This window comes from Furipterus horrens, unplaced genomic scaffold (genome assembly GCF_987537825.1).
Source record: "Furipterus horrens unplaced genomic scaffold, mFurHor1.1.pri manual_scaffold_5, whole genome shotgun sequence".
NCBI lineage: Eukaryota > Metazoa > Chordata > Mammalia > Chiroptera > Furipteridae > Furipterus > Furipterus horrens.
This window is the reverse complement of record NW_028327175.1, coordinates 202,988,897-203,008,342: the sequence shown is the minus strand read 5'-3', so window position 1 is coordinate 203,008,342 and position 19,446 is coordinate 202,988,897. Positions and strand designations below refer to the sequence as shown.

Sequence of the window (19,446 nt, the reverse complement as noted above, 5' to 3'; positions counted from 1 at the left end):
CACAGCCTGTCACCTCAGCATCCCAGGGAGCATGTCTGGAATGTGGGGCAACCCCACTGGGCTCAGTGCAGGCCGGGCTTCCCAGGGCGCGGACCCACCTGGAGCAGTCAGCATCAGGTTAGCCTGGGGGGACCCACCTGGCAGGACAGGGAGAGCAGGCCCTCCAGAGTCGTCCTGGGACGGCTCCATGGACAAGCCCACTGGGAGGCGGCCTCTACGCAGAGTGGAGTCTGTGAAGGCAAGGTGGGCTGGAGCCCCAGGTGCTCCCTCCCCGAGGAGCAGGACCAGGGCCTGGGTGGATTTCCCGGGTACCGTGCAGGAGCCTTCTGCTCCCCAGGAAGTCAGGGCATCCCCACCTTCTGACCCCCTTCCCTCCAGACAGCCTTTCACAAGTCACTTCCCCCACTAAGGCCCAGCCTTGACGGAAAGGGCTCAGATTAGCCCGTTCACTTCCCCCGCCTTAATGCGGTCCTCACTTGTGAAGCCTTTCTGTGTGCTGGGCAGCGGCACAGCACAGGGGCCCCAGGGGACCAGAAGTAGCCACAGGAACACTGAAGAGCAACAGGGCAGGAGGGACTTGAAGGAGGGGCAGGGCACCCTCCCCAAGGTGCCTCAAACCCCGCCCCCAGCGAGCAGTAGTGGGTGAGGACTGGGGCAGGGCGGGGCCGGGAAGGAGCCTCAGCCCAGCGCTGGGACCAGACGCATCCTCGCACGGAGCTGCACACACCCCTCTCTCAGCCTCTGGGTCCCCAGGTCCTGCTCATACACCCTGGTCCCAGGGTTCCTGTCCAAGCCCTCGGACCCCAGACCCCCAGACCCCCACCTGCACCCCACCCCCTCCCCGTCCCCTGATCCCCCTCCAGAGACCCCGAGGCCCCCATCCATGCTCCTGGACCCCCGGGCCGTGAGCCACCTCCGGCTCTGGCTGCTTGGCACACTGTGGCTGCAGGGTGAGTACAGGGTGGGGGTGTGAGGGAGCGGCTGTCCCGGGAGGGCTGGTCACCGGGCCTCCCCTGTTGGTCCCGGGTGGGTTGGTCATTCAGCAGGGGGACTCTGGGAGGTGGACAGACTGACCTTCAGGAGGAACCGAGGGAGAGCAGTGCCTGGGGCCGGGACAAGGCGGGTCCTCCTCGGGGCTTGGGGTGACTGTCCACTCCTTCTGGGACCCCCAGCCCGGCAGGGAAGGACTGAGGAGCAGTGCCCTGGGGCTGAGGGGGGCTGTCTGGCCCCATGGGGAGGACCAGGTGTGCTGCCGGCCCTGCCCCGACGCTGGCTCCGAGGTGTCCCAGCCCCACGCTGGAGGCGGCCAAGAGAGCTGCCAGGGGGCAGGCAGGGCTGCGGGCCCAGGGCCTCTAACTCCTGGAGTTTTACAAGGTAATGGTCACAGAGACACATCCATTGACACCTTGGACGAGGGAGAGCAAGGTCTTTGGGCGGCTGCTCTCCATCCAGCAACCTCAACCGGGCCTGCCCTGCTGTCTTGTCCTTCGGCTGGGGGGGGAGGGGTGCTCTCCATGTCAGGGAGGCAGGTCTGTTTCCCAGGTGGGAAGTGTAGGGTGGGCAGTCTCTGCCCCCAGGGCCTGTGTGCATCCTCAGTCCTGGGAGGAGAAGGGGCTGTCTGGGAGCGGCCTGGGGTGGGGGTTCTGTTGTCTTTTTAACGCCAGACCCTCCCCTGTTTCACCTGGGAAGGGGCCTCGAGCACAGGGGCTAGGTGTCTACACAGCTGCTGACCTCTCTCTCCCACAGTGGTCGCCTCCAGCACCCCCTTACCCCACGTGGAGCAGTACGAGGTGGTGTGGCCCCAGCGCCTGCCAGGACCCCGCGTCCGCCGCGCCCTGCCCTCCAGCCTGGTGAGTCTTGGCCCGGAAGTGGCCTAGGGGTGGTGTGTGGGGAGAGTCAGGTGGGCTTCTGGGCTTTGGGGCAGACCCCTGAGGCGCTCCCTACCCACCTGAGCTCTCTGCCCTGGTCTGGCTTCCCTCCCCAAGGCCTCACCTTCCTGCATCCGGCCTCTCCCTGTGGGCTGCTCTGCCAGGCCCTGGGGTGGCGGCTCCTTCCAGGAGCCCCGCAGGCCCAGGCCACTCCCCAGTTTCACTCAGCAGTGATAAGTCAAGTTCCTCCTTGGACTGGAGGGGTGGGGCACTCCCTGGTGGCCTGTGGCGTTGCATGGCTGGAGTGACACACCTTTCCTGGGGCTTTGCGGGCTGGGCCGGGATTCCCCAGAGCTGCCTGGGTCATTCCTGGGCCATGCGTGTGTGTGTGTGTGTGTGTGAGAGAGAGAGAGAGGGAGAGAGAGAGAGAGAGAGAATATGTGTGTGTGTGTGTGAGTGTGCCTGCCTGTGTGTCCTGATCTCGGTGCCCAGGAAGAGCCCTGAGCCCCTGGACCCTCCCCCCACTCTGAGGGCAAGGTGCACAAGGTGTCTGGCAAGGGCCAGGAAGGGTGGGACCTCCTGAGGGGCAGACCCCTGGGGCTGGAGGGGCTTCCCCACCCCCACCCCCGCCTCCTTTGTTTCCTGCTGGGCTACATCCCCCCCCCCCTCGCTTCCTGGGGAAGGGGCGTCGTTGTTGTCCTCGTGTGGACAGGTGGGGAAACTGAGGCCTGAGGCCTGTCCAGGACCCCCACAGTACAGCCCATCCGACCCGGCCCAGCATCCTCTACGCTCCTGATGCTGAGCTGCTCCAGGGTCCTCCAAGGGGCTTTTGGGCTGGGGGCCTGGCCTGGGCTGCAGCCTGTCGCTGAGCTCACCCCGGGCTTGTGGGGGGCACAGACTGGGCAGACCCCTCACCCTGGACCCTTCTGTTTTCCGGGCTCAGGGCCTGTACCCGGAGAGCGTGAGTTATGCCCTCGGGGCCCAAGGGCAGACCTTCACCCTGCACCTGCGGAAAAACAGGTGAGCAGGGGCCCGGGCCTGCCCCCAGCGCAGATGTCCCGGCATCGAGCTCCCTGGAGTCTCTACGAGGGGGGAGGCAGGTGGGCCCCGGCCCCACAGTGGTTCTCTTCTAGGGACCTGGTGGGCTCGAGATACATGGAGACCTACGTGGCTGCCAATGGCTCCGAGGTGACCGAGCCGCTGCAGAAGCAGGTACTGCCTGGGCAGCCCTCCCAAGGTGTCAGTGGGGCCCCGGGAGTGGGACCGGCAGAGATCTCATGCCTGCCTTCCACAGGACCACTGCTTCTACCAGGGCCACGTGGAGGGGCACCCGCTCTCTGCTGCCAGTCTCAGCACCTGTGACGGTCTCAGGTGGGTTGGGAGGTCAGGGTCCAGCACACCCTGCACCTTCCAGAGGAGCAAACAGAGGCCCAGAGGAGAGGGCCAGGCTTAGGGACAGCTTTCCGCACGTGGGTGTCAAGGCTCCTTTTACAAGTTACAGGTTCCTGATGCATGAGTCTCCCACGGGCCCTGGACAGTGTCCCCAGAATGTTCCAGAGCAGAGCAGGGCCTCCTGTCCTCCCAGGTCCTCTGTCCCTCCCTGGGCGGCATGCAGGGGCGGGCACTGACCGAGCTGCCTGCTGCCCTCTCCCCACAGGGGCTTCTTCCAGGCGGGCGCAGCCATCCACCTGATCGAGCCCCTTGGGGGAGGAGGGGAAGAGGGGCAGCACGCGCTCTATGAGGCCCGGCACCTGCGGCAGGAGGCGGGCACCTGCGGGGTCAGCAACACCAGCCTGGAGGGCGTCCTGGGCCCGAGGACCTTGGCAGCCTTCAGGCCCCGGGTGAGGCCCCGCCCAGCTCCCCTCCCGCTCCCTGTGCGCCCAGCGAAGTGAGGCAGCTGCCCGCCGTCGCCATGGCCCCTGGGCCTGACTGCCCAGCAGCTGCAGAGGCGGCTGGCACCTCCCAGACAGGCCCCCCACACAGAGCAGGGGCCCGGGAGGTGGTCGGTGTGGAGACCGGGCTGCGGTCCCGAGGGCTGTGGCGGGGGCCGCTGACCGGCCTCTCATTGCCGTTTCACAGAACCAGCCTCGGCCCCAAGAGACCCGCTATGTGGAGCTGTATGTGGTCACGGACAGCGCAGAGGTGCCCTGGGCGGGTGGGGCGGGTGGCGGGGGTGGGAGGGGGCACCCATAGGCGCTGGCTGAGGGTCGGCTGTCCCCCAGGTCCAGCAGCTGGGGAGCAGAGAGGCTGTGCGCAAGCGGGTGCTGGAAGTGGTGAACCATGTGGACAAGGTAGGTGCCGTGTCACCCTGGGGAACCCCCAGCAAGGGCTGCCGGGACTCGCAGCAGCACAGGCTCCAAGCAGCACAGGTCCATTCCAGACCAGGTGTCACCTAGCCTGACAGAAGCCCTGGCTGTCGAGGTGGAGGGTGTACCCAGCGGACGCGTCTCTGCACCTGGGCCTGGCCACTCTGGGTGGGTGCCTGGTGTCGCTGTCCTGGAGCCTGACTCATGGGTCCCATTCTCCGGCAGCTTTATCAGGAGCTCGGGTTCCGCGTGGTCCTTGTGGGCCTGGACATCTGGAATGGCAGGGACAAGATTGAGGTCAGCTCCGATGCCAGCACCACGCTGGACAACTTCCTGGCCTGGCGGAAGCAGCACCTGGTGGGGCGGCATGCTCATGACAACGCACAGCTCATCACGTGAGTGGGCAGCGGGGGCCGGGAAGGGCCGCGGGGTCGAGGAGCCTCAGGAGCGCAGTGTTCCTGGAGTGTCCGCCTGCACACACTGCTCTTGTTTCCAGCGGGGTCGACTTCGCTGGTGTCACCGTGGGGCTAGCCAAGGTGTCCACCATGTGCTCCCGGAGCTCAGGGGCTGTGAACCAGGTGCGGAGGTTTGGGCTGGGTAGGGAGCCAGGCTAAGTGATGGCGGAGGGACACCTATGGGGGAGGCCACAGGACCCAGGCCCGCCTGCTGTTTCCCAAGCTGTCCCCGTGAATCCCTGACTGGCTGCCTCTTTGGGAGGATGCTTTTATGTTTGAAGAAGTGCTGGTGGGAAGTGAGGCCACCCGTGCTTGGGGCAGCAGGGCCGGTAGGAGGGTGGCCGGGCCCAGTGGGTGGCCCTGCTCAGCACTGTCTCTGGGAGCAGGACCACAGCATGAACCCCATCGGCGTGGCGTGCACCATGGCCCACGAGATGGGTCACAACCTGGGCATGGACCATGATGAGAACGTGCCCGGCTGCTACTGCCCAGCGCATGGCAGTGCCAAGTGTGTCATGGCGGCCAGCATCAGGTGAGGCCAGCGCCCCTGATGGAAGGCTCCTGCCGAGCACGGTGTCCTGGGGTGCAGCGGGCCTGCCCACCACCCGCCGCCCCCTGAGAGATGCCCATTCCCTCAGCTCCCCGTACCCCAGAATGTTCAGCCAGTGCAGCCAGGCTGACCTGGGGACGTTCTTGGAGAAGCCCTGGACCACTTGCCTGGCCAACGCCCCGGACCCCACCCGCCTGGTGGGCGGCCCCATGTGTGGGAACGGGTTTGTGGAGCGCGGGGAACAGTGTGACTGCGGCCAGCCCCAGGTACCGGGCCCTGCACCGCCCCATCCCCGCCCGCTGGTGCCCTGCACGCCCACAGCCACTGTCAGGACACACTCCTGCCCTCGGCGCCCACAGGGGATCCCTGGGGTGGCCCCGGCTCAACGAGGGTGGCCGTGGGGGAGGGGGCCCGGTGTTCAGGCCCTCAGCACTGCCCCACCCCCCAGGACTGTCAGAACCACTGCTGCAACGCCACCACCTGCCAGCTGGCCCAGGGGGCCCAGTGTGCCCACGGTGCTTGCTGCCACAACTGCAGGGTGAGCATGGCCCGGGCCCCACCCCCAGCCCAGCTGCGCCCCGAGGTCTGTGGGGTAGGGAGGGATGGGCCCTGGGCCTGGCAGGGACAGCAGCAGGCGCCTGCCACTGCCTCAATGACCTTCCTCTGCTGGCCAGGTGACGCCGGCTGGCCAACTGTGCCGACCCCAGAAGGACGCCTGTGACCTGGAAGAGCACTGTGACGGCCGCCAGCCGGCCTGCCCAGAAGACGCCTTCCAGGAGAACGGCACGCCCTGCCAGGGGGGCTACTGCTACAACGGGGCCTGCCCCACGCGGGCCCAGAGGTGCCGGGACCTGTGGGGGCCAGGTGAGGCGGGTGGCAGGTGACCCGCGGGCCGGGGGTGGCTCCTGCCCCGGGCGGGAGGCCTGACATGCTGCTGCCCGCAGGCACCTGGGCCGCTGAGGACAAGTGCCACACCTACAGCGTGTCACCGGACTGCATGAACATCATCCGCCTGGGCTCTGAGAGGTGAGCACCCGGCCGAGCCCGACTGCCCGGCTCCTGCGACGTCCCCATGAGGGGGGTGGCCCAAGAAAGTCCTCTGCACAGAGGAGTAGGGGCCTGAGTCAGGTCTGCTGGGGCCCACCCTGCCTTCCTGGACCCCCAGGCCTGACTGTGCTGCCCTCGTGGGAGGGAGGGTGGGTCACTGTGTCTGGGTGTGTGCATGCCCCATCAGTGAACCCCATGCCCGCCCCGGAGTCCTAGGCCTCCTGTCCTGGCAGTCCCCTGGGTCGCCCCGTGTACGCCAGCGTGCAGGGAGCATAAGACCCAGCAGAGCTGGCACTACAGCGAGTCCCTCCATCCACAGGGCCAAGTGTGACATCCTGTTCTGTAAGGGGGGGCAGCAGCCCCCAGGGCGCACCTCCTGCACCGTCTCCTCAGGTGCTTGCCAGGCTCTTGGCCTGGACAGCGGCTCTGGGTACGAGCGAGTGCCTGAAGGCACCGAGTGCGGTGACAAGAGGGTGAGTGGCCAGACACGAGGCTGCACACGCCCCCTGTAGTCCCAGACGTGAGCTCATGTGGTCCAAAGCAGGGCTGGAGGGCTGTGTGGACAGACTCTTGTGTTCTCAGTAGGAACTCAGGTGGTGCACACAGAGGCGCCAGGAAAGCCTGTTCTCAGTTAACATGAAGACCTTTCTATCTGTAAGGCCCCCCAGGGGACAGCTGGGCCCGGTCCTCTGTGGCCTTGGTGGCAGCAGTGGGCTGCAGACAAAGCCATCCTGGCTGTGGTGGCCACGGCGGCCCCCCTGGAAGCTCCCCTACAGGTTTCAGTCTGCTTTGGCTGCCGGGGGGAGAGGGGCGACGGGGGTTGAGACTGCTGCCTGATGAGACCCCTCCACCCTCCAGGTTTGCTGGAAAGGGCTGTGCCAGGACCTCCAAGTTTATAGATCCAGAAACTGCTCTGGCCAGTGCAACGGCCATGGGGTACGTGGACCTTTGGGGTGAGGGAGACTTGTAGGCCGTGCCCAGGACGAGCCCAGGCGGGCAGAGGGCAGGGACCTAGAGCTGGGGGGTGATCGGCGGGCCCCACATGAGACCTGTGTGGGCCTCCAAGGCCCAGGTGGCCATGGTACCTACGGGTGTGTAGGCTGGGGCTGCTCTGCTCTGAGATGGGAGGGAGTGCTTAGCTCTTAGTGACCATCTGTGATGTAGGGGACAGACATCAGACCCCCAAGAGCTTGAAAAAAGGGGCTGGAGCTCCCGGCCTGCAGAGGGTGGGGGTCACGCCCGTGCTTGGCCCTCTGGTATGTGGTCCCCGGTGAGGGCTGCTGCTGTCAGCACGTGTCAGCCCTGCACACCTGGACGCATGAACCTGTCCCTATCACTGGGGTCATGACAGAGTCCCTCACAGGCCTGGGGCCTCTGTGGGCACTGGGCGCTGCAGCACAGGGACACTCGGAGGGCCCACTCCTGACACCTGGCTATCCCCAGGTGTGCAACCACAAGGGGACGTGCCACTGCCACCCAGGCTGGGCCCCACCCCACTGCGCAGAGCTGCTGGCAAGCGTGCATACAGGTAGGGCTAACTCCCTAGGGCCTTCACGCCCATATGGCCTGATGGGGTCCGGTGGGGCCACCTGGGTGTGAGAAGGAAGCCGTGTGCCCCCAAACCACTGGGGCCTCATTAATTTAAAGATTCGGACTTGCAGTCCCAAGCATCCTGACCCCATAGGGTTAGGGTCAGGCCCAGGAGCCTGTGACCCCACCGTGGCCCCACAGGACAAGGGTCTTCAGATGGGCGCTCAGCTGCTTGGGAGGGGCCCCAGGAGGGGGCCCCACTGCCCTCTCAGTCCTACTGCCCTGTTGACACCTGGCCTTGTGTGCCCCGCAGCATCCGGAAACCTCCTGGTGGCCGTGCTGGTGCCTGTGCTGCTCCTGGTGGCCCTGGCCCTCATGCTGGCAGGTGCGGTCATCTACCGCAAGGCCGGGAACCGCATCCGGCGGAGGTGAGGGTGCCCTGGGGTTGCGAAATGTCTGTGTCTGCAACAAGCACCTCCCTCCTCACGCTGTTGGGCAACAGCCGCTGCTTCTGGAGGGGGAACCTGCAGCGGGTCCTCAGGGGCCTCTCGCTGGGCTGTGGGCAGGTGACGAGTTCGGTGGCAGGTGGGTGATGTGGGAAGCCCTGGGGGGCGTCAGCTCTCTGGGGATGACCCCACCACCCACTTGCCGGCTGCCTACCGTGAGAATCTGGACCCCGTGCCTGCCGGCCACAGCACGAGTGCAGGGCTGTTTATTCTGAACGCCATGTGCTGGGTGGCGGGCACTGTAGTTCTGTGGTGCCCCGGCCTGGCCGGGGGACCCCATTCTCAGGGACCCCAAGTCTCTGGGTCCGACCCTGAGCCCAAATGCACTGACCCATCTCACCTTCTCGGCAGGAACGTGGCACCCAAGACTACCATGGGGCTCTCTAACCCTGTGTTCCATGAGGGGGGCAGAGGGCCAGCGAAGGGCAGAGCTGCAGCTCCCACCGTGGACCCCCTGGAGCCGGTCCCTACCACACGTGCTACCCCAGGCCAGCCACGCAGGCCTCCAGCCTCCGCAGTGCCTTCTAAGCGGCCACCCCCTGCTGTAAGCACCCACTGGCTCCCCGGGCCACCAAACCCCTGGAGCCAGGGCCCCAGAGCAGCTGCCCCAAGCACCCTGTTGGGAGGCAGGAAGGAGGCTTTAGCACATGTGATCTGAGCTTCCACGTGGTTGGGAATTGAACTTGAATCTGAGGCTTGAGGCCTCTGCAGGGACTGAGGACAGTTTTGAGGCCCAGACTACGCCCTCTGCTGCTCCCACGGCTGAGGGAGAAGGGACCGTGCAGGCCATGAGCAGGCTGTGGGCCCTACCGGCGGCGGGGCAGAGCTTTATTCTCCCTCTGGGAGGGGCAGAGACATCCAGTCCTGAGCTGGGGTTGGGGGGTTGGATTGGGGGATGGGGTGGAGCCCCTGGAGGCACGGCCCTGTGAGATCCAGGCTCACAACCCCATTTCCTGCAGCCTCCGGTCACCATGTCCGGCCCGCCCCTCCCAGTTCCCGTGTACACGCAGCAGGCCCCCGTGCAGGTGAGCAGTGGTGGGGCCTGCAGCCAGGTGGCGAAAATTGGGTTCTGGGAGGTGGAAGGTCCAGGGACTGGATTTGGTAGGCTGGGGACCCCAGGGTGCGGCCAGTTCAGAATGCTGATCAGCGGGTCCATCAAGGACATGAGCCCAGGGGCCTGGGCTCCTGATTGTTCCTCCTCCTCCCTCCAGCTCCGACCTGCTCCTCCCACCAAGCCCCTCCCAGAGCTGAAGCCCAGACAGGTGAGAGCACTTGGCCACTTGGCCACTCAGGAGACCCCCTGCACCTGTGCGCTCCCCCTCAGGCCAGACCCCCAGCAACCCAAATCCCACAGGAGTGGGTGGGTGCTCCCCTGCCGACCTGGCCACCTGTGGGGTTACCCGGAGTCCCTTCTGCAGATCACAGGGTCTAGGCCCCGCGGCTCCTAGTTGCTGGGCCTCCTCACAGCCCACCTGGGCCCTGTACCGATGCCAGTCCCCAGCATGCGGCTGCCGCAGCTGCTTCTGGCAAATGGGGAGAGCGGGGGGGCGGGGCCTTCTCACTAGTGGCCGCATCCTGAGGCAGGCTCCACCCCCCAGCGTCCGTGGGGGCTCCTGGTGTCCCCCTGTCTCACTGGTGATGTTGACTCCCGCGGGTTTCTCCCTGTGGCCTCAAGTCTTGGAGATCCTTTGAGATGCAGCCGTTCCTACTTTTTAAAGTGATCCACATTGCTCTCCCTTCTCGACCTTTGGTGGGATGTTCGCCTAGCAGATGTTCTCTGTTGCTTTCCTTCTTAATTTTTATTCAGTACTAGTTTTTGACTTACAGAAAGTTGCAAGAAATGGTCTAAAGAGGGGTTTTGACAGGTCAGATGGGGGCAAGTGGACAGAGAGCTTTCTGGGCCAGGAAGTGGTGATAGCCAGGTGGAGGCTGTGAGGAGCCGGCTCTTCAGCAGGGTCCTTCTGGATTATCAAACACTGCAAACTCTGGGCCCCTCCCAGGAGTCCTGGGTGCTGGGGTGTGAGCCAGGGCTGAGCACGGCTGGGCTAGACCTGGCCAGCCTTCCACCTCCGTCCCGAGTTTTAGTCATTAAGCCTTGGTTTTGAACTTCCAAGACCTACATTGTGGCAGTTTAAAAGCTTTTCATTGGTAAAGTTGGGGTGGGGTTGGGGCCTTGGGGAGAGGGCGACCGTGTCCAGCTGGTTCAGGTTTCATTCTGCTGTGGCCACGGGTGGGAGGATGGTGCTGGGTGGGACTTTTCTGCAGAGAGCTCAGCAGAGCAGCCTGTGGTCTGAGTGGAGCAGAGCAGAATCGGGAAGACAGAGCTCTGTCCTAGCTGGAGCAGGGGGCATCCACCGCCACTGTGTCTGCTTCCTCCCAGGTGGTCAAGCCAACCTGCATGCCCCCCATGCCACCAGTCAAGCCCAGGGCTGGAGGGGCCAACCCTGGACCCACCGAGGTAAGCCCCCCACCCCCCACCCCCAGCCCAGGGCAGTGTCAGGTAGTGGGGAGCTTCGTGCCCTCGGCAGGCAGAAGTGTAAAAGGAAATAAGCTTCAGTTGTATTTTTTGTAGCAGGTGATTTTTACCGTTTCTTTTTTCCTCCTTTGAGGGAGTCGTTGGCCCAAAGGTAGCTCTGAAACCCCCAGCCCAGAGGAGGTGATGGCTGAGCTCACAGCACCGTGGGGGCATCTGCACACCTGCCTGCAAGTTGTTCGTGTTCAAAGCTCCCTGTGCCAGCCAATGCCAGCGCCTCTGCCCAGGCCCTTGGCGCCCCTCTGGATTGGGTCCACTGAAGTCCCAGCAGAAGAGCCACCTCCTGGTGGCCAAGGTCACGCTTCAGCATCCCAGCGTCACAGCTGCTCCTCAGGTCTCACCCACATGGGCCACACACAGGGCTGAGGAGGGGTCACCTACAGCAGCCAGTGTGCGTCTCCAAAGGGCCACCGCCTTCCGCCGTGCGCGCAGGCTCCTGCAGGCAGAGCACGCCTGCTGTGGGCGCCGGCTCCCCGCTGTTCCAGGCCCCTCCAGGCGGAAGGCCGCGCGTGTGCCCACTTGTGTGCGTGCGTGCGCACGCGTGCGCATGTTCCAGGAAGGCCCCTCCTTCGGAGCCTGTTTCCCTGTTATTTAAGAAAAATCCTGTTTTTACTATTAAATTATTGATCGGCATCTAAATGAGAGATTTTTATTGGATGGAATTTGGCACAAGCCAAACAAGTCCAATGCTTTAAAATGAAATGTTGCCCTGGCGGGTAGGGCTCAGCTAACAGAGCGCAGGCCTGTGAACCAAAGGTTGCCGGTTCGGTTCCCGGTCGGGGCACGTGCCTGGATTGCAGGCCAGGCCCTCGGTTGGGGGCATGCGAGAGGCAACCCATGTTTCTCTCCCTTTCTTTCTTTCTCCCTCCCTTCACCTGTCTCTAAAAAATAAATAAAATCTTTTAACATTTTTAAAAAAATAAAATGAAATGTACCCTGTACGAGGGCGGCCACTTAACACCCTCTTTGCTCTACCACGTTACCATAAGCCCCCACAAATTGAGCAGACCGGGTGCACTGACGCGGGAACGCGTTGGCGGGAGCCCAGCCGCTGCCCACAGGTGAGACTCAGCCGACCCCACGGAACGCTGGCTCTTCCGGCCCCGCCTCGGTCTCCCGGCCGCAATCCAAACAACGGCCCCTTCCGGCGCCGTCTCCTGGCAACGGCCCAGACAGCCCGCCACTTCCGGCGCCGTCTCCTGGCAACGGCCCAGACCACCCGCCACTTCCGGCGCCGTCTCCTGGCAACGGCTTCAACAGTCACTCCTCAGCCATGCTGGGCGCCACGGCCACGCCGCCGCTGTCGCCCCGCTCGCTCCGCGGCCTCTACGCCTGGCTGGACGGGCTCCCGCTTAGCCGCCCCAAGCGCCACCTGGCCCGGGACTTCAGCGACGGCGGTGAGGGCGGGCGCGGCGCTGAGGCGGAGAGGGATGTGGCCGGCCGGACGCGATGGCCAGGCAAGGGCCGGTGTCTGGCGAAGGGTCCCAGCTCCCCAGGCTCCCGGCAGAGTGCTGAAAACCCCAGAGCAGGGCGTGAGGGACGCCCCGGAAGGGATGCGCAGGACGGGAGAAACTGGGGGGCAATGTGGGGGCACTGACGCCCCGGGCGGAGGAGGAGGTGGCAGCAGAGCGGGGCCGCGCTGTGCTTTCCGCACCGCTACTCAGCAGCTCCCCTCCCCGGCTGTGTCTGGGGCCGGCGGCGCAGACTCGGGGTTCCCTCCAGCACCTCTGACTCCAGCCCGGCTCCCACAGCCCGGCCCCTGGGGCACCCACACCCTGGTCCCAGCGATCACTCCCCTCGGGCTCTGCTCTCTGTCCTGACCCACCTCGGGGCCATGGAGACTGATGATGGAAGGAAATACGGGGCTCCTAGCTGGGTGGAGCAAGCTCACCTTGCGTCCCCCACCCTCACCCCCAGTGATGCTGGCGGAGATTGTGAAGCATTTCCGCCCGGGGCTGGTGGACATGCACAACTACGTGGCCACCTGCAACACCGACCAGAAGCTCAGCAACTGGAGCACCCTCAACAGGCAGGCTCTCGGCCTCCCCCCTTTTCTTGTGGGAGCCCCAGTCCTTGCTCCCGGAGCGCCCTCCCTCCATGGCTCCCCCACCCCTCCTGATCTCCAGGGCAGGTTCTCAGGGTGTTTCCTTGCTGTGGGTTTTCCCCTGACACCTTGTCAGTGTCCGTGTTTCTGTCCATCGGATTCTCACCACCAACCTGGGGCTCCTGGGAGTTCCCCACCCAGAAGACAGCACTGGTCGGCTTGAGACCCTCTTGCTAGGGCATCAGTCCTGACCTCTGACTGTGTGTCCAGCCCACACTGGCCACCCCTCTCACTTGTCACCGGTGAACAGCCTTGGCCTTCGTGGGGCCGGGGGGCTGGAGGGAAGACAGATAAAGGAGACGCGTCAGGTGTGAAGGGTGCTGTGGAGGGTGGGGCAGGGCTCCTGAGCAACTGGCAGAACAGTGGAGTGGGGTGACCTGTGCCTGGGAAGGGGGCTGTACTGGGGAGCAGGGTGCAGAGTCCCCGAGTCCCTGTGGTGAACCAAGGGGTTGGAGCACGGTGGGGAGGGCGCTCGGAGCCACCAAGCATCCCTGGAGACCATGCTGAGGACCTCGCTCCTAGTCTGGGGCTGTGAGGGGAGGTTGAGGCAAGGGGAGGTGGTGGCTGTGGGCAGCTGGGCGCTGGAGGTGAACTAGCAGGACTTGCTCAGAGCGAAGGGTGACTCAGGCAGGAAGGTGGCTTCTGCTGTGCAGTGTCCCCGAGACACTTATCAGGGAGATGGTAGCCTTGACTGGAAACGCCAGGCCTGACCACACAGGGCACCCAGTGTTCTGCGACCCTGATGGGTGGCCACCAGGCCTCTGCAGGTGCGGGACAAGAAGGGGCCGCAGTCCCAGCGCCCCATCCGAGGACAGCCAGGGTGCACTGCTCTGAGGGTGGCGCCCCGACCCCTGCTTCCTCCATAGGAAAGTCTTTTCCAAGCTGTGCTTCTGTGTGTCAGAGGGCAACATCCGAAAGGTGGTGACCAGCATGCCTGGGGCCATCGAGCCCATCCTGTGTGCGCTGAGGGAGAAGGTGGTGGATGGCGCTGTCCGCAAGGGCCCACCCCGTGCAGCCGCAGGGGCTGGTGCCCCCGTAGGTACCACCTGCGAACCCACTCCCTGTCACATTTGGACGTGGTCTCGCGATCTGCTGATGGAGGGTGAGACCGGGAAATAGCGGTGATGAAGCCCCCACCCCCAGCCTATCTGGGACAGGGAAATGCACCCTTCACAACGGCCATTCCCAGGCCTGCACAGGCCTGTCCCCTGTACCCACCACTTCGCTTTCTGTCTGGGGGGAGCAGGGAGGCAAGCCAGCCATGCTGCCCAGTGGGAGCCCTGCTGGGCCGCGTCTCCTGTCCAGCCTCTGAAATCTTCACGGGAGGCAGGAGGCTCCAGTGCCGATGCGGAAGGGCTGTGGGTGGGGCTCGCACCCGCCCCGCATGCCGGTAGGATTCAAGCCCCCGGGTGTGGGAAACGGCCTCCTGTGCGGGGCAGCACCACAGAGACGGGCGTGTGTGCCAGGGAGGGCAGGTGTGCTCAGGCGACACAGGGCCCGTGGGGCTGGCAGGCCTCCAGGAGGGCAGCTGCTCGCTCTGGGGGCCTGAGGGGGGAGCCCCACGCCATCGCCTCCCGGGCTTTGGCCTCCCCAGGGGGAGCCCACAGCTTCTGTCCGGGGCCCCACAGGGCAGCTGGTGTTCAGTGGGCACATCTCCAATTGGGAGCTCTTGGAGGCCTCCCGGCAGCCTCAGGGTGGCGTTAGGCCGCCCCGGGCCCCCGAGGCACTGCTCGTGTGCTGCTGCTGGCCGGGCGCCTCTCATGTGGGGCGTGAGCCGTATCTGCTGTCTTGCAGGCCTGCCGAGCCCCCCAGTGCCCTCTGGTGTGAAGACCCTTCAGAGTCAGAGGGCCGCAGAGAAGTCGGGACACTGTGCATGCAGAGGGTGGGCTCTGTCTCTCGAACCCTCTGCCATTGTACCCCGGCCACCCTGTCCTGCCAGCTGACAGGCTAAAGGCCAGGTGCTTACTTTTCAGTCAGGACCTGGCATCTGGGCCTTGGGAGCACCCGGACCCTGGGGTGCAGCAGCTGCTGGAGGAAAAGGAGCAGGCACTGGCCATCCTGCAGGAGACGGTCAAGGTAGTCTGATTATTTAGAAAACAAACTATGGGATCTCCTAAACACACTCAGAAACTCCAGAAACATATAGTGCCCCCCAAGAACTCATAGCCTAGTCTCCCTGGTTACCAAACCCCAGGGCCCATGTTCCAGGCTGCAGACCCCACCCAGATGTGCCGCACAGCAGGCCCAGGGCCATGGGGGCCAAGTCGGGGAGCAGAAGACAGTCCCCAAAGTGCACGCCGAGTCCTGAGGGCGCAAGCCTGGTTCTGAGGGTTCCTGGCTGATTCTCTTGTGCACACCTGGTCTGAGAACACACACTTGGTTCTCCTGCGCACACCTGACACCCTCGCTGCCAGAACAGGACCACCGGTGGGAGCACAGGCTGCAGCTCCGGCGCAGACGGGGGTGGAGCGGGCGCACAGGCCACAGCAGCCAGCTCAGCATCAGAGGGGCCACAGGAACTGGTAACTGGGCAGTGCCCAGGTGGGCGCTGCTGTCCCGATGAGCTGTTTTCCTGAGAAAGTGGGAAGTGATGTCACCATGTGGTTTGCCTTTGCTGAGGGACAGCAGGAAGGAAGTGATGAGACATGAAGCTGCTGCCTCAGTGAGGCTTGCGTAGCCCCCCCGTGGCCACGCCCCGGGCCCTGGTCCACGTGCCAACAAAGTGGATTTTAACTATTTATTTTATGAAACCCAGATGGGAAAGCAATGCTCCCTGTCATTCAGTGACTATCTCTGGTGTGCGTGTTTCAGACGGGATGACATACCCAGGAGCTGTGGGGGGCAGCAGTGGAGGGCCTGGGCGTGGGGGGCAGGTGGGGGGTGGCAGGTGGCCTCTCTGTTGGCCCAGGAGGAAGTCTCCCTGGTGGGCAGCCTCGGGCTGCCCCTGCCTGTCTCAGAGCACCAGAGGACTGTGGCCAGGACGTGGGGGATGTGTGCAGCCACTCACTGGCTGACACCCTCTGGGGTTCACGGGGGGGATGTGTGTGTTGAGACCGCGACTCCCCACGTTGGCCCGCTGCAGTGCTCTGCCCTCAGCCAGAGTGTGGCTGTTACACTGTTGACTTCACTTTGGACTTGGTGGTGGGGGCAGACGAGCTTTCTCCAGTGCCCTCTTCTACGTCGCTCACCTGTGGGCATGGGGGCAGGTCCGTACTCCCAGCCAGGGGAGGCTGCGCCAGGGCCATCTCTGGCGGAGGAGGCTGGGGCAGGTTCTCCTTCATGGAAACGTGCTATTTGTTTTTTTCTGATGAAACTGTAGGCTTATTGGGGGAGAGATAGAAACTAGAAACATCAGTTTGTTGTTCCATTTACCTGTGCACTCAGTGGCTGCTCGTATGTGCCCTGCCCAGGGATCGAACCAGCAACCTGACATACCAGGGTGATGCTCTAACCAACTGATCTGTCTGGCCAGGGCCATCCTTTTCTTTTTTCAATTGACTTTATTGGGGTTACATTGGTCAATAAAATTGTATAGGTTTCGAGTGTACAATTCTACATCATCTGCGCATTCATGTTTTCTGACTATTAACTCTTAGACGTAAACCTGGCGCACAGTGTCCATCGGCAGTGACAGTAGCGTCAGCCAGACACGCCAGCCTGCTCGCTCAGGGCTGCGGAGGGACTGGCAGCACGGGGGGAGGAGCCAGTCCCGTCCATCCTTGTCCTCGCACCCGCTGTCACCCCTGCGGCGGCACCTGAGTCTGTCTCCCTCGGGTGTCCCACTCACGGCCTTGGGTCTGACCTCTGGCCGTGTGGCCTTGCAGTCGGGCTGGCCGGACACTCCAGCGGGGGGCTGCAGCTGTCTGCTCTGGCGGGCCGACGGGGCTCCGGTCCCGCTGAAGTGTCTTAGGGATGCGTGTCTTCCTGAAGGTTTTGCAGATGAAGGTGGTCCGGCTGGAGCAGCTGGTGAAGCTGAAGGACCTGCGACTCAGGGAGCTGACCAGGCGCGAGGACGAGACCCAGTGAGCGAGAGGCTGGGGACAAAGGCTCCCGAGTCAACCAGACCCTGAACTTGAACCCATGAGGACTTGCCCCAAACCAGGCTCCTTCGACCTGTGGCCGCACACTGTCCAGCAGGCTGAGGGACACCTTGAACAAGGGGCGGGGCCTCACTGGGCAGAGCTGAAGACTTGGGCCTCGAGAGGTCTTGTCATCATGGTGTCCGTGAACCCAGAACATGCCCCCCACCCCTGGCTGGCAGTGCCGTGTGTTTGCCGACCTGACGTCCTGCGGGTGGTCCCCTTGGCCTACAGGGCTGGGGGGACTGGGAAGAGACCTCAGGCCCTGCGGGGCCCCCCACTCCAGGGTCCTCGCTGCAATCCCTCGAGATGGACAGCTCACCCTGCTTTGCTCTGGGGTTCTGGGGGTCAGAGTGGGCTCGCCTTGGGCTCTGCCCAGAGGGGGGGCCGGGAGGTGCCGGCCGCGTGTTGGCCCACACACCGAGCCTGGCTGGGGGATGGGCGAGGGTTCTCTCTCTGGCATGCAGGCTCCCTTGCCGCTCCCACACTCAGAGTCGGGGGCTGGGGCCCGCCCCAGCCGTGGTTCTGTCCCCAGCTTTCACTACCTCATTGCCGCCCCCCACCTCCGCCCCCCCTGCCACATGGCCCTGGGAAGCACCGTCAGACTCCGGACCGCAGGCCTCCGTCAGGGTTTCAGCCTGAGTCACTGGGCCCACACGCACCCTGAGTCAGAGGGCCTGCCGTGCGCCGCAGCACCCAGCAGCCCTGCCCCCACGGCCCGGGCCAGAGCCACGGGGCTCCCAGGACTGGGTCCCGGGCCCTCGGCAAACAGCAGACAGTCTGTTCCCCCAGCATTGACTCAAGGGTCAGGAGGCCTACAACCCGCCTCAGTGGTGAGAGGGTGGGTGCCAGCTTCGGTGGGGGTCCAGAGCCCGCTGGTTGTGGGAATCTGGGCTACAGGCAGCCCCCACTGGTCCGTGTGTTAGGAGCAGGAAGATCCACCCAGAGACGCGGGAGGGGGCCCGCAGCTCACGCACTGTGGCGGCTGGGGTGAGGCAGGAAATGGCTGGGGGGGGCCTGGCCCAGGCAGCTCCAGACCCCCTGGTTGCCTGCCTGGGAGGAGCCCAGGAGCCAGGACGTGTGGGGGCAGCTTGTACCCTCACAGCGGCCTCCACGGTACCTCCAGGTCCCAGACACACATGCACATCTGTGTGGAAGCAAGAGTGTTGCTGACCTGAGGCTGCTGTCTTTGTGCTCTTCAGGGTGCGGCCTCCAGAAGAGGTTGAGGCCGAGGGGCTGCAAGGAGGAGGTGGGGAGGCTGCCCTGGGGCTGGTGGCCTAGGAGGACTCACGCGCCCTCCCCCCACCCAGTGCCTGCCTGCCAGGCCCCTCGTGCTGGGCTTTGGGGTGGGGACAGAGGATGGAGTCCGGGGAGTCAGCGTGGGGTGGGAGCCGGTGCTGAGCCCGAGGTGCCTGTGTGGCAGGAGGCAGTTGGCTAAGTATTAATAAGAAGGGGAACAAAGCTGGGGAGCATATGTGTGTTTGCTTCACCAGCGAGTCACAGCTTCACACCCCAGCGGTCACAGCAGTGCCGGCCCAGGGGATTAACAACTCCTTGCCCACCCTGGTACCGGGTTGTTGGGGGGCAGAGGGGGAGGTGCTGGATCACAGAGACCTGTCCATCTAACGAGGGGCTGTACACCTATCAAAGGTCCTCGAAGGCTTGGGAAGTTGTTTTGTTTTTGGAAAGGCATCTGATTCGTCTCAAACCCACGCTAACATAGTCCCAGCAGAACAAAGGAGTCCCCTCTCCCGCCTGGGGTCCAGCAGGGACTGGCCTGCAGCTGGTGGAACTGACAAGTGGCAGAAAGTGCCACCTCCGCATGCCCCGCAGTGCAGACAGCGTGCGGGGGGAGGTCTTCAGAGGGGAGGCCGGTCTTTCTGCACGTCTGAGATGCTTTGCGATTGAACAACGTTTGAAGGAGACGGGAGGGCGCACACGGGTGTGGACATGGGCTGCGATCAGAAATGCGCCTGCCCCAAGCCAGGCCTGCGGACATCAGCCTCCTGCCCCCACCCTGCCCCCAGGGTCTGGCGGAAGCCTGGGCTCCGGGAAAACAACCCACTTCCTCATTTGAGAAATGCGGAACAGAAGTGCCCACAGGGCTGCGGCTAATACCTGGCTGGGGCCCGCAGAGCCGACAAGCTGGCCCCAGGGTGACCCCACGTGGCCAGTGTAGACATCATGCCTTTTTCAAAACAGGCACCACCCGGAGCTTTAGCGACCAGCAGGCCTGAGCAGCTGCGGGGCCGAGCGCCTTAGACTGCATGTGCCCAGCAGAGCCCCGGCCCCATCACAGCAGGGACAGTGGGTGAAATGCTGCCAGGAAACAGGTGGACGGAAAACTGAATGGCTAACGGGGTTCACCAGCCTCTCGGGGAGGGTATGACCCCACCCACACCCGCCCCTCTGCCCCCATCCCCAGTCACAGCAGGCCAGGCCAGGCGCTCTGTCTGCTCCTGAGCCTC

At 64.4% G+C, this 19,446-nt stretch overlaps 3 protein-coding genes across 3 annotated transcripts; all 3 read left to right on the top strand.

Moving 5' to 3' along the window:
* The first annotated feature begins 385 nt into the window (after positions 1-385).
* Positions 386-10,981, top strand: ADAM8 (ADAM metallopeptidase domain 8). The gene is made up of 24 exons (XM_090278811.1): positions 386-950; positions 1,747-1,850; positions 2,812-2,888; positions 3,002-3,080; positions 3,163-3,239; positions 3,526-3,709; positions 3,948-4,010; positions 4,091-4,159; positions 4,400-4,569; positions 4,671-4,752; positions 5,016-5,161; positions 5,268-5,445; positions 5,628-5,717; positions 5,854-6,043; positions 6,124-6,205; positions 6,546-6,699; positions 7,085-7,162; positions 7,670-7,754; positions 8,070-8,184; positions 8,614-8,806; positions 9,222-9,287; positions 9,474-9,524; positions 10,643-10,720; positions 10,872-10,981. Exons 1-24 carry the CDS (start codon positions 884-886, stop codon positions 10,920-10,922), a joined length of 2,529 nt encoding a protein of 842 aa, XP_090134937.1. The 5' UTR covers positions 386-883; the 3' UTR covers positions 10,923-10,981.
* A 1,002-nt stretch (positions 10,982-11,983) lies between these two features.
* On the top strand, positions 11,984-13,578 carry LOC150010813 (sperm flagella and cilia-associated protein 1-like). The gene is made up of 2 exons (XM_090278809.1): positions 11,984-12,192; positions 12,713-13,578. Exons 1-2 carry the CDS (start codon positions 12,069-12,071, stop codon positions 13,060-13,062), a joined length of 474 nt encoding a protein of 157 aa, XP_090134935.1. The 5' UTR covers positions 11,984-12,068; the 3' UTR covers positions 13,063-13,578.
* On the top strand, positions 13,578-17,187 carry LOC150010812 (sperm flagella and cilia-associated protein 1-like). The gene is made up of 5 exons (XM_090279452.1): positions 13,578-13,666; positions 13,766-13,934; positions 14,528-14,781; positions 14,873-14,975; positions 16,830-17,187. Exons 1-5 carry the CDS (start codon positions 13,578-13,580, stop codon positions 16,923-16,925), a joined length of 711 nt encoding a protein of 236 aa, XP_090135578.1. The 3' UTR covers positions 16,926-17,187.
* The last annotated feature ends 2,259 nt before the right edge of the window (positions 17,188-19,446 follow it).

Bases quoted from the DNA above. Each gene is read 5' to 3' on its own strand.
- ADAM8 (XM_090278811.1), top strand. From the start codon at position 884: ATGCTCCTGGACCCCCGGGCCGTGAGCCACCTCCGGCTCTGGCTGCTT. The intron at 3,710-3,947 runs GTGAGGCCCCGC...GCCGTTTCACAG, and splicing joins TGGCAGCCTTCAGGCCCCGG to AACCAGCCTCGGCCCCAAGA. The intron at 6,700-7,084 runs GTGAGTGGCCAG...TCCACCCTCCAG, and splicing joins CCGAGTGCGGTGACAAGAGG to GTTTGCTGGAAAGGGCTGTG.
- LOC150010813 (XM_090278809.1), top strand. From the start codon at position 12,069: ATGCTGGGCGCCACGGCCACGCCGCCGCTGTCGCCCCGCTCGCTCCGC. The intron at 12,193-12,712 runs GTGAGGGCGGGC...CCTCACCCCCAG, and splicing joins CCGGGACTTCAGCGACGGCG to TGATGCTGGCGGAGATTGTG.
- LOC150010812 (XM_090279452.1), top strand. From the start codon at position 13,578: ATGGTAGCCTTGACTGGAAACGCCAGGCCTGACCACACAGGGCACCCA. The intron at 13,667-13,765 runs GTGCGGGACAAG...CTTCCTCCATAG, and splicing joins TGGCCACCAGGCCTCTGCAG to GAAAGTCTTTTCCAAGCTGT. The intron at 14,976-16,829 runs GTAGTCTGATTA...GTCTTCCTGAAG, and splicing joins TCCTGCAGGAGACGGTCAAG to GTTTTGCAGATGAAGGTGGT.